The sequence below is a fragment of the Lepidochelys kempii genome, chromosome 1 (genome assembly GCF_965140285.1).
Source record: "Lepidochelys kempii isolate rLepKem1 chromosome 1, rLepKem1.hap1, whole genome shotgun sequence".
NCBI lineage: Eukaryota > Metazoa > Chordata > Testudines > Cheloniidae > Lepidochelys > Lepidochelys kempii.
In genome coordinates, this window is record NC_136380.1 from 22607098 (window position 1) to 22620110 (window position 13013).

Genomic DNA, 13013 nt, shown 5'->3' on the forward strand with positions numbered 1-13013 from the left:
CAGAGGATCCCAACCTAGAAACTGATAACACAAATTAATACATCTCAAAATCCAATTTGAAAGTGTCTGAGGAGAAATCTGTTTACATTTAACCCTCTCAGGCTGTGCCAAAAATAATTTAGTTCTATTCAGATAATGGCTAAAGCTCTAGCTACATCTAAAGTATGCAGAATCCTTTCCATTCCATTAGTGTGAGGTATTGGACAAAATATTGGCAAAAATGGACTGGTTAACATGAAACTCAAACACCATCTTTGGCAGAAAACTCTGATGAGGCCTTAATGAAATCTTATTCCTAGGAAAAATCGCAGAGGGAGACCGTCACATCAATGCATTAATTTCATCCATTCTATGTGCAGAAGTAATTGCTACCAAAACCACTGTTTTCATGGACAGGTGACTTAAATGGACAGTCAGCTAAGAGCTAAATGGGGTTTTCATTAAACCTGACAAGAAAATATTCAGATCCCCTGTGGAGGTGAGTCCTTTACTCGTGGAAGTACTTGAAGTAGACCCTCAAGGAAACTTTTAACTATGGGATATTGAAGCTAAATGTACTTTGATAGAATTAAATGATAACCCAGAGGATTTAAACCAGAGGAGGTTTCTATTATGAGAGGTATATTGGTCTCAAAGAGGGAAAATATTATGATCTCAGGACCAAGCATCCCATCTCTTCCATTTAGAGCTGTAAGTAGTCCTAGTGGAAAGTTTTCTACTATTTATTAAAACGTCCTGAATTGCCTGACAACAGGACTTTTCAGTCTCATTCAAGCAGTTTACATCCAGGCTATCAGATGTAAGGATATCAAGTCCAGATGAAACATTGTCCTGTTGTGCTGTGACATCAAGTTGGGAATCAGAGGAAGGGTGATTTCTTTTCAGATCAACAACCTGATCAGCTCTGGAGACCAGTGCTGACTGGTTCATGCTGGTGCAATGACAGTCATGGAAGCAGAGTCTTGTATGAGCTTCATTAGCTGTCTTGGAATCGAAGACATTAGAACTTGTTGAGGATCTCTGATAGTCATGTTCATGCTTTGGGTCAACAGGACTCAATATACTCTTCAGTCATGATTGGAGAGGACAAAGCCACAATCTGGCTTGAGCAGTGACGAACATGCATGATGCCATGTGCCCTAACAGTCTCATACACACACTGACAGTTTCTATATGGTTTCTTTTCACTTGAAGGATATTCACCAACTTCTCAAACCTATTTTGAGGACGATATACTGAGGCTGACTTGGAATCTATCAAATCTCCTATAAATTCCACCTTTTGAGGTGGAATTAAGTTTGATTTCTTCACATTGACTCTTAGACCTAGGTTTGAGATAAGGCTCAGAGTGAAGAAGATGCGATCCGCTGCTTGCTTTTGTGAAGAGCCCTGAAGCAAATCATCTAAATATGGATTTACTTTGATGTTGTATCTTCTGAGGAACACCACCACTTAGGCCAGACACTGTGAAAACCCTTGGAGCCAAAACCAATCTGAAAGGCTACAATTTGTACTGGTAGTGAGAGTCATCATTCTGAACTTTTGTTTCTAGATTAAAAGAGTTACATTGTCTCAAAACTAGAATGGCTCTCCTACCCCCTTTTTACTTTGGTAAAAGGAAAAATGAGAATGAAAACCTTTTCCTTTGAATTGAATGGAAACCCCCATAACCCCTAGATCTAACAGGAACTGAACTTTCTCCCATAGAAGCAATTTGTGAGAGGAGTCCCTGAAAAAGGACAAGGCAGGCAGATAGGAGGGATCTTCAGAAAAGCAGACTTTGACTCCCTCAGGGAACTGATGGGCAGGATCCCCTGGGAGAATAATATGAGGGGGAAAGGAGTCCAGGAGAGCTGGCTGTATTTTAAAGAATCCTTATTGAGGTTGCAGGAACAAACCATCCTGATGAGTAGAAAGAATAGTAAATATGGCAGGCGACCAGCTTGGCTTAACAGTGAAATCCTTGCTGATCTTAAACACAAAAAAGAAGCTTACAAGAAGTGGAAGACTGGACAAATGACCAGGGAGGAGTATAAAAATATTGCTCAGGAATGCAGGAGTGAAATCAGGAAGGCCAAATCACACTTGGAGTTGCAGCTAGCAAGAGATGTTAAGAGTAACAAGAAGGGTTTCTACAGGTATGTTAGCAACAAGAAGGAGGTCAGGGAAAGTGTGGGCCCCTTACTGAATGGGGGAGGCAACCTAGTGACAGAGGATGTGGAAAAAGCTAATGTACTCAATGCTTTTTTTGCCTCTGTCTTCACGAACAAGATCAGCTCCCAGACTACTGCACTGGGCAGCACAGCATGGGGAGGAGGTGACCAGCCCTTTGTGGAGAAAGAAGTGGTTCGGGACTATTTAGAAAAGCTGGACGAGCACAAGCTCATGGGGCCGGATGCGCTGCATCCGAGAGTGCTAAAGGAGTTGGCGGATGTGATTGCAGAGCCATTGGCCATTATCTCTGAAAACTCATGGTGATCGGGGGAGGTCCCGGATGACTGAAAAAAGGTTAATGTAAGTGCCCATCTTTAAAAAGGGGGAAAAGGAGGATCCATGGAACTCTAGGCCAGTCAGCCTCAGCTCGGTCCCTGGAAAAATCTTGGAGCAGGTCCTCAAGGAATCAATTTTGAAGCACTTCGAGGAGAGGAAAGTGATCAGCAACAGTCAGCATGAATTCACCAAGGGCAAGTCATGCCTGACTAACCTAATTCCCTTCTATGATGAGATAACTGGCTCTGTGCATGAGAGGAAAGCAGTGGACTTGTTATTCCTTGACTTTAGCAAAGCTTTTGGTATGATCTCCCACAGTATTCTTGCCAGCAAGTTAAAGAAGTATGGGCTGGATGAATGGACTATAAGGTGGATAGAAAGCTGGCTAGATCGTCAGGCTCAACGGATAGTGATCAATGGCTCCATGTCGAGTTGGCAGATAGTATCAAGTGGAGTGCCCCAAGGGTCGGTCCTGGGGCCGGTTTTGTTCAATATCTTCATTAATGATCTGGAGGATGGCATGAAATGCACCCTGAGCAAGTTTGCAGATGACACTAAACTGGGAGGAGAAGTAGATACGCTGGAGGGTAGGGATAGGATACAGAGGGCCCTAGACAAATTAGAGGATTGGGCCAAAAGAAATCTGATGAGGTTCAACAAAGACAAGTGCACAGTCCTGCACTTACGAAGGAAGAATCCCATGCACTGCTCCAGGCTGGGGACTGACTGGCTAAGCGGCAGTTCTGCAGAAAAGTACCTGGGAATTTCAGTGGACGAGAAGCTGGATATGAGTTAGCAGTGTGCCCTTGTTGCCAAGAAGGCCAATGGCATATTGGGCTGTTTATAGGAACATTGCCAGCAGATCGAGGGAAGTGATTATTCCCCTCTATTTGGTACTGGTGAGGCCACACCTGGAGTATTGCATCCAGTTTTGATCCCCCACACTACAGAAGGGATGTGGACAAATTGGAGAGAGTCCAGCGGAGGGCAACAAAAATGATTAGGGGGCTGGAACACATGACTTATGAGGAGAGGCTGAGGGAACTGGGATTGTTTAGTCTGCAGAAGAGAACAGTGAGGGAGGATTTGATAGCAGCCTCCAACTACCTGAAGGGGGGTTCCAAAGAGGATGGAGCTAGACTGTTCTCAGTGGTGGCAGATGACAGAACAAGAAGCAATGGTCTCAAGTTGCAGTGGGGGAGGTCTAGATTGCATATTAGGAAACACTATTTCACTAGGAGGGTGGTGAAGCACTGGAAAGGGTTACCTAGGGAGTGGTGGAATCTCCATCCTTAGAGGATTTTAAGGCCCGGCTTGTCAAAGCCCTGGCTGGGATGATTTAGTTGGTGTTGGTCCTGCTTTGAGCAGGGGATTGGACTAGATGACCTCTTGAGGTCCCTTCCAACCCTAATGTCCTATGATTCTATGATCACCTGAAATTGTATGATATAACTTGAATGAATTATGTCTAAAATCCGTCTGTCCACAGATATGTTTCCCCAGGCATGTTGGAAAAATTTTAAACACTGGCCAAATGGGATAGGCACAAAACATGAATCCACTAAAAATGGTTCAATATTCTTGACAGGTTGATGAAAAGATGAAGTAGCAGAAGGAAAATTCATGGAAGAAGAAGAATGCTGTCTCCAAAACCATTGTTTCTTCCTGGATGGATCAGGTTGTCTCTGATAAAGGTAAGAAGACTGTAGCAGTTGAAAGGGTTGCCTGTAAATAGGCTGCCTACACTGTCTCTTTCTGGTTTGTGGAATATAAATTGCTGTGGTTTTGCTCAAAATCTGAATGTCTCTTTCATTAATTCTGAATGCTTCTTTCCTTATTAATTTATACCATCAAATTTTTTATTCCCTTAGAGATCCTGTTAGCCATCTATAGTTCCAACCTAGTTTTTGGAACAATCCAATAAGAAATGCCATGTGGAACTGTGATATGTTTCTGAGTTTTTATTTTATTTCAGATTTGTTCTTACAAGTGAATTTTGCTCATGGAAGGTGCTTGATTGACAGCGTTGAAAACTAAAATCTTCTCTTTTTTCACAGTTTATACTGTGACAATGCAAATGTCTACCCAGTGTCCTTTGTTCGTGTGCCTTGATCTTGGCCTGGAGATAAGACAGAGCAGTTTGGACTCCATGTCTACTGAATCCTTGGCCTCTCTGCTGAGGTGAAAATAATTCACTAGTTTTTGTGGTAGAGTCCACCAGGAAAATCTATCAGTTTAGTTCACGTAGGCTGCCTAGCAGTCTTTGGTCACTATTGACCAGGGATAGAATTGACCCAGGCATAGTAAAGTACAGATTCAAATCCTTCCACCAGCCGCAGACTTTGGTGCCTAGATTTTGTCATCTATGGTGCTTGATATTCCCAGGGCTGAGCTTGAGTTCAGTGGGAGTTGTGGGTGGCAAACACCTCAAAAAGATCAGGTCTAATTTTAGGCACACATGTATAAAAGTTTTGATAGCAACTTTTAGACAATTCTTACATACTCTTACGGAGCTAAGACTGGAATGATGGTATTTCATATTCAGACAACACAGGCCACTAGCACATGAGCTAAAAGGGTTCACCCTTTATGAGTAGAATTAGGTCCCTTATTCTCCTTGAGGACCACCTACTTGATAAAATCAAACACAAAATATCAGACAAGACAGACAAAGGGTTGAGAAAAGGAAGCACTGCACTCCCCGTTTCACAGGGGAGCTGAAGCACACTGAGATTAAGTGACTTGTGCAAGGTCACAGAGAATGTCTGTGTCAGAGTCAGGAACTGAAGACAGATCTCCTGAGTCTCAGTATAGTAGTATCTCAACCACAAACCACCCTTCCTGAATTAGAAGGCCACCACATGACATTTTCCAACACCTGAGCCGTCTATTTCATTATATATACTTGTAACCATTCATCTATTATGGTACCTCTTGGTTTTTCTGCAGACTTGCATGGCCTGTGGCAGAAGATTTCGTCTTCTCCCATTTCTCTGCAACTTGATTTGCTTCTTCTGTTTTTTGCTCACAGCTTTTTTGGGAGTTTAGCAATGTCACTTCGTAAAACTCTTGAATATCTGTTAGTAACGAGAAACAAATAAAAAAGATTTCATTTGATATGCTGGATTTAGCAGTCCTTGGTATTTTTCTGTAACCAGTAAATATTTATGTACTTTAGAAGCTACATTATAATGGTAAACACATAATATTACATTTCTAGCAGAAGCCAACATGCCAATTAGTTTTCTGAATTGTTATTGATCATTTCAAGGAAATATATGAACAACAACTATTGAGAGACGATTGAGAATGAACATACTGCAATAATAAATGAACAACATATATAAACCAAGATATGGTATGAGATAAGAACAGTTCAGATTATCTTGGAAAACAAACTAGAAACCAAACAGATGTTAGCCATCTAAAAAGTAGCTTACCCCTGACAGCTCTCCAGGTGGTGGAGTAGCTCCTAGTCTTAGCTGCCACTTCAATGGGAACTCTTTTGAAGTGGGTCAGGGCACAGAGGCCATCCTAGTTAGGCCAGGCAGGAACTGCCTCCAGTTACACTAGGTAAACCCCTTCAGAAGTACATTTCACTATTCCAACAGAAGCAGCAGCTCAAGCCAGGACCAGGAGCTGCTGACAGCTACAGCTCTGGACAGCTCAGTTCCCACCTGCCAAAACTGCCTCTGTATTTAATTATTAATGGAAAACATTACGGATTCAAATCTATGCCAATTAAAATACCAGCAAATTGGACTAATCTTCATCTAATTTTTACTGTCTTCACCATCACAAAATAGCTTAGTACTAGTATAAGATGATGAAAAAGGTCTCTGGGTATAAGAAATTGTCCTTTTAAAATGATAAACTGTAATCTATAGAAAGTTATATGAGCACTAATTTCGCAGAGATATTTCACAATTACTAGAAGAAACTTACTAAATGGTATAAAAATGGAAAGATCTGTAGGAATGTATAGTTATATAGTGCTTAAGGTCACTTTTCACCATTAAAATTAAAAACTATAACACATTAGCTACAGCAATTTTTTGTAACCACTGTTAGAATTTGCATAGCAAAGTTACAAGTGTACAGTATATAAGATTCCATACCAAGCCAATTTATATGGCAACTGCAAGAAAAAAAACACATTAAACAAATATGTAGTGAACTCTAGGTAAATGCCCTGCAGAAATAAGCTGGAGAAATTGACCTGTGGTTGTTGCATACAGCTGCCACAGTTGTAGTTGTAAGAGTATCTGGTTTGACAAGAGTCAGTCAGCAAGGGAAGAGGAAGACATTATTTGCAATTTGATACTAGAGACTACCTGATTTTGTGTGTTTATTAAAAAATAATACACACAATATGTGCATATTAGAGAGAGAGATGTTCTTTTTAAAAAGGTCTTTATCTGCTCTACGAAGACTCTAGGTTTCTCGCTCTAGAAAAATGACTGGTGTGTAGATGAGAGGAGAGCTCTTATACTGGCGTAAACTGAATTTCAGCACACTCTTGTGATTACAAAACCTCATGATGAAGCATAGAGGATTCAATCCAGTCTTGTCGCATCACGTTACCACAAGCTGAAAGTGCCATCCCTATAGATCAGGGCAGTAACTTGCAGTCAAGGTGTGCACAAAATAGGATCTAAAATATGTGTCATGTGAAATACTCTTGATGTGACAATTCTAGTAATGTGTTTTGAAACTGTTGAATGATCTCCATTGAACAGTGCTGAGGATGGGAATGAGTTGCAGTGGAAGCAACTGGACTGACAGCAGTGTTGGGATCAAGGTAGGACACAGTACTGGGGTTGAGACGGGTGGGGAGGCCATATTTAAAATAGATGCTGCAGCATGGCAGTTGCCATTTCATGTAATCACAAATCTAGTCTTTTTTCTGGATGTGACTTATAGGAAGATAAATCGAGTCAAATTACTAAAATCTTATGCAAGTGAAATCTGCATCAGGTATTTACCAAATGCTAAGAAATACTAAGATCAAATTTTACTCAAAAATGCCTGTATTAATATTGGCCATCTTGGCGCACACACAAAATCACTCTAATTTTGGCACTGGTGCAAGATGTACTCTATTCCCCAATCCCAAACACTTTCTCAAGGAAGAAACTTGGGCTTGTTTCAAGAATGTTTGATCCCACAGGATTTTATTTATCTCAGCCCAATTAAATATAGTCATTTATTTGTTAAGATAGGACTGACTTTCTGTATTCAATTATCTCATTTGCATTTGCTGTTCTCTTAGCCTCGCCTGAATAGTTTGTTAAGTTTAACAAAATACAATGTACAACCACAAGGAATCTTATACATTCTAATATTAAGTAGCTGTGAAGAGAGCACTGGGGACTTTAAATTTTCTGTATGCAGCCTAATTACTTAATGTTGTATGAATGGCCCAAAAATGCCTGAAAAAATGCATCTGTATAACTTTACAAATGTATATGGACACGCATATAATACTAAGCCATGTATTAAATGGTGCAGTCATAAATCTAGTCTAACAAGTCAGCTTCTACCTCAATGATGGTCTCTCTAATAGTTCACAAACTCTCTCCCAAACAACTTATAAGAAGATCCACAAGGGGCCCAATTATCCTCTAAGTTACACTGGGTTGTGCTAGAAATCAGTGGTTCTCAAACTTTTGTATTGGTGACCAATTTCACACAGTAAGCCTCTGAGTGCGACCCCCCCCTTATAAATTAAAAGTACCTTTTTATATTTAACACTATTATAAATGCTAGAGGCGAAGCGGGGCTTGAGGTGCAGGCTGATACCTCACAACCCCCACAGTTGTGAATCCCTGTGCTAGTGTAACTCCACTGACTTAGTCCTGTTTTACACTAGTGTAAGGGAGAGCAGATTTGGGCCCTTATTAAACGTGGGGCTCATAGTACTGCCTATTATTATGATTGCCCAACACTTCCCATTGTAAGATCCTGTTTTCAGTTGCTTATAACTTTGCCAAACTTTAACCATTTGGGCTGAAATTTTCCATGCCAGGTATCTGCCTCAGGCTGAATTTTTTGGAAAATTGCAGCCAAAAGGTTTTAGTCATTGCAGAGAATGAGGTTAGGAGAAAAATATATTTTTGTAATGTTAAAATGTTTTGTAATGTTAAAAAATTATTGGGACGTTTTCTTAGAAATACCTTAACACTCCCATTGGAAGTCAAAGTCTGACGTAAAGTTCACAACACAACTCCATGGCAGAGTCAGGAACAGAACCCTGAATTCTTAACACCCAGTTCAATGCTCTCCGAACAACATACGTTAGCAGTGAACTACCAACAAATATTTGATGTTATAATCAGGGTGAGAGGGTGGCTACAACAACTAAGACTAATGAGATAAAACTAGTAGGATGAATACTGGGGGGACAAAATCTTAACTGCGTGATCCATGAAACAGCAGACTAATCTTCCAGCGGAAGCTGCAAAAGCCCCAACATTCGAGACATATAAAAGTTGTCTGGAAAACATTCTAGAGAGATTCTCTAAAGAACAATCTTGCCCTGGGAGATGTAATGGAAAACTCAATAAGTGTACACCTCTAACTAGTAAAATAAAAATAAAATCCATCAAAATAACCTGGGTTAAAATTTAAGATTTACATTTAACTTAACCCTTTAATTTAACATTATAAACCCCACATGGGAATGAATCCCAAGTTTGGAAGAAGCAACAGGCTACAATGTAGTAAAGCTCACTTTTGCAGCTCTTACGCAGCTAGTATCGTATAGAGATAACAAGTTCAAGTTCAAGCACTTCCCCTATGGGGATCAGACAATCACACAGCCAAACTATGTTGCATAAAGCCATTTTTCTACACGCCTCTCCTGTGCAATATTCTTATCAGCTACAGCAGAAGATCAGGACCCAGGAGTTCAAACCTGTTAGTCAACTCCTGGTGATTAGGGCTGGCTGGGAACTGCTTTTTTGTGTAGTGGGGATTTCCATGATTTCAAAATGTTTTTCCATTCAGAAATATAATGAAAAATAAAGATTTAAAATTTTCCATCCAACTGAAAATCCCCAGAACAATTCAGTTCATGTCAGTCAAATTTTTCAATTTCTCATCAAATATAAACTTTTGTTCTGACTTCACCTTTTTATATTATATAATATTAAATTTTAAATTTTGAAATAAAAGGTCATTTTGAAATGGAAAATTGAAACCTTCTGTTTTGAAAAATCAAAACAATTTCAATTTTTCTTTTCAAATAAACTTTTGACAAAATGTACTCACTTCTGTGAAATGTTTCACTTTCAACTAATAGACATTTTGCAACACAATGATCATTTCCAACTAGCTCTACTCTGGAGTATAACAAACTAAATAAATCAAGTATTTTCAAAGCAATCATAATGCAAACACAATTAAACCGAGTGCTCAAAGGAGCAAAATTAAACTGTTCACTCATGGTCACAACTCAGATTTGCCCAGGCCAATTTTATACAGAGAAATCCAGAAGATTTTCAGCTATGGAGTAGGGAGAGAAGGTAGGCAGTAGACCGAGCGGGATGAGCATAAACAGCAGAACATTGGGAACTATTTAAGAATATGTTACTAAATACCCCCAAATTCACAATCCCACAATCAAGGAAGAAGATTATATGCTGATTAAAAAAACAACCTGCTATAGAGAAGTGATTATATATATATAATCTGCTTTCACTTCTCCTGCTTTCACTTCTCCTCCATATGAACACAAATGGAAAAAAGGCAATGTTGAAGCTAGGAATTGTATAAAATTGATAAGAGAAGCAAAAGGACATAAGAAAGGACATTGAGAAATCAATGGTCAGCAGAGTTAAGGACAGTAGGAAGTTTTTAAAATATATTAGGAACAAAAAGAATCCTAAAAAAGATACTGGTTGGAAATGGTAGAATTGCCAATAATAATGCAGAAAAGGCAGTAAGTAGTCAAGCAGTAGGTGACGAACAGTGTAACGTTAGACCAGGCTGAAGTTGCATTGAACAGATATTCACACTCAACAGTTGATGGGAAAAGTGAAAATGAGGATTAAAGGTGTTTGCCATTTTCGACTTCGAAAGGTATCAGATTCTGATTGGGTGGAAGCATTATGGAAAGTAGCAAAATCATATGGAATTGCAGATTAGATCATCATTATATATGACAACACTTACAATGCTGCAAGAAATGGTGGAAAATTAAGCAACTGATTCAAGTCAAAGACAAGGGGGGGATGGAATCACCTTCGGTTTTCATCATGTATTTAAAGTAGACATTAAAACATTAGATACGTTTGAGGGCATAACATTGGATGATCTAGCATGAAGCTCCTTAGCTTATGCAACTGACATAGTACAACTGACAGACCCATGTGAATTAATTATGATACTCTTCATTACCCTGGAAAATTGGTGTAGTTGACTTGGAGTTGCAGTAAATGCCAAGAAGACAAAGTGGTTGCACCTTGGAAAAGGGACAGTAGATTAAGTGTGAAAATGCAGCAGCTGTGAAGCCACAGAACAAGTAAAATCTTATGGGTACTAGGAAGCTTGAACAAAGCCAACGGTTCCCTCAAAACTGAGGTGGAAAGGTGAGGTGCCTTAGCTACAAGAGCTGCAAAGAAATTGATGAAATGGACTGACAAAAACATTACGTTTGGTGCCAACGTGCAAATTTATAAAATCAGAGTACTAACAATATTATTCTATCATCTGCACTTACACATCCACCACCTATCACCCACATATTGACGGTCAATCCAAATGAGCTAATCAAGTATTAGAACAATACCCGCACTGCTTCACGAACTTCCACTAGGTCAACTAGTCGAGCCTCCTACCCCAAGCAGAGTTTGTTTACAACAATGCCAACCATGTCTCTACTAGGTAGAGTCCATTCTATGCCCATTGTGGCTTTCAGCCCCGTTTCCACCTAGCCACACCTGTCAACTCCACTAATCCCACAGCCATAGACTCATGAGGTCCAAGAAGAACTCAAGAAGAACCTCCCTGGACAAGGCCAAGGTGGGCTACAAGCAATACACTCACTGTCAGTGCTAGGGAGGCCCAGCATTCACGTCAGGCAACAAGTGTGACTCTCAGCCCAAAACTGCTGCACCAATGGGCCGTGTCATAAACTGAACCAATGACACCTCAGGCTATAGCCCATCAACCAGGTAATCAACCCAGTGACCATGAAGCTTCAGTTAGCCACATCCCTCAAAATACACCAGTATTTCATATATCCTTGCTAAAACCCTACATCAACAACCCTTTCGTTCAGAGAGCCAACCACTGCCCCCTCTGGTGTGGATCCATTGAGACGATGAGTGTCAGGTCCACAAGATACTGGACTCAAAAAATCAGGCATGGCTCCCTCTGATATCTTGTGGACTGTGAAGCTACGACCCAGAAGAGCAATGCTGGGAGCCTGCACTCCAAGTCCATGCCTCTGACCTCATGGCAGCCTTCTAGGCAGCCTATCCAAACAAACCCAGGACAGCAGGGTCTGCTTGTGGGACGGGTAATGTAAAGCCAGACGGGCCTAGAACCAAGACCTGCAGAGCTCCCAAATAGCTGGCATCTCCATGCTGCCATTAGCAGTAGGGGTGTTACAGACAGCAGTCCCCTGCCTCCTGATTGGCTCCCCACACTATATAAATCTAGGGGGTGTTGCACAATGTGTCCAGGGAACAGTGTGGATTCTCTATAGCTGACATGGCCATTCCTTGCTCCTGAACTTGGGGTTTCTACCTCAGCTTGATTTGGACTTTGCCGTCTGACTAGGACCCTGAAACCTGACTTGGACTCTGACCCTTGGTATCAAACCTGGCATGGAATCTGATTATGCCCTCCTGTGCTGCACACTGCCTCAGGTTTCCCCCTACTCTGACCATTAGTCCTCTCTGCCTGGGTTGGGATCCTGAAAAATCTGACCTAGAGGCTGACCACCAATTATATGGCAGGACATCGTGACCAGGCTGGGCTTAGAGGAACAAGCCATGAACAGGAAAAAGTGTACTGCTCCCAGTTTTCACAAGGAAGCTCTGGGATGAAAAAAGACCACGAGAACAGTAACTCAGGAGCATGTTAAATAGCAGTGACCCAAGTTAGACATTCTAAATCAGCAAGTCTCGATAATTTGCATCCTAGAGTTTTTAAAAGGCTGACCAAAGAGTTCTCTGGACCATTGATGTTGATATTTTAATAAGTCTTGGAACACTGGAGAACTTCCAGAGGACCGAAAGAAAGCTAATGTTGTACCAGTATTTTAAAAGGGTAAATGGGATGACTTGGGTAATTATAGGTCTGTCAGCCTAACATCAATTTCAGGGGGAAAAATGGAACGGCTGATATGGGACTCAGTTAGCAAAGAATTAAAGGCGGATAATATAATTAATACCAATCAAAATGAGTTTATGGAAAATAGATCTTGTCAAACAAAATTGGTATTTGTTTTGATGAGATTACAAATTTGATTAATAAAGATAATAGTATTGATGTAATATATTTAGATTTCTGTA

At 40.5% G+C, this 13013-nt stretch overlaps 1 protein-coding gene across 10 annotated transcripts in view; it reads right to left on the reverse strand.

Annotated features, from left to right (window-relative positions):
• Positions 1–13013, reverse strand: part of DLG2 (discs large MAGUK scaffold protein 2) — a 1468504-nt gene that overhangs the window by 1261337 nt on the left and 194154 nt on the right. For all 10 annotated transcript variants that reach the window (XM_073336088.2, XM_073336097.2, XM_073336081.2 and 7 more), the window contains one exon: positions 5422–5567. In XM_073336088.2, the coding sequence (XP_073192189.1) occupies positions 5422–5567 (146 nt within the window). The remainder of the gene's footprint in view (positions 1–5421; positions 5568–13013) is intronic.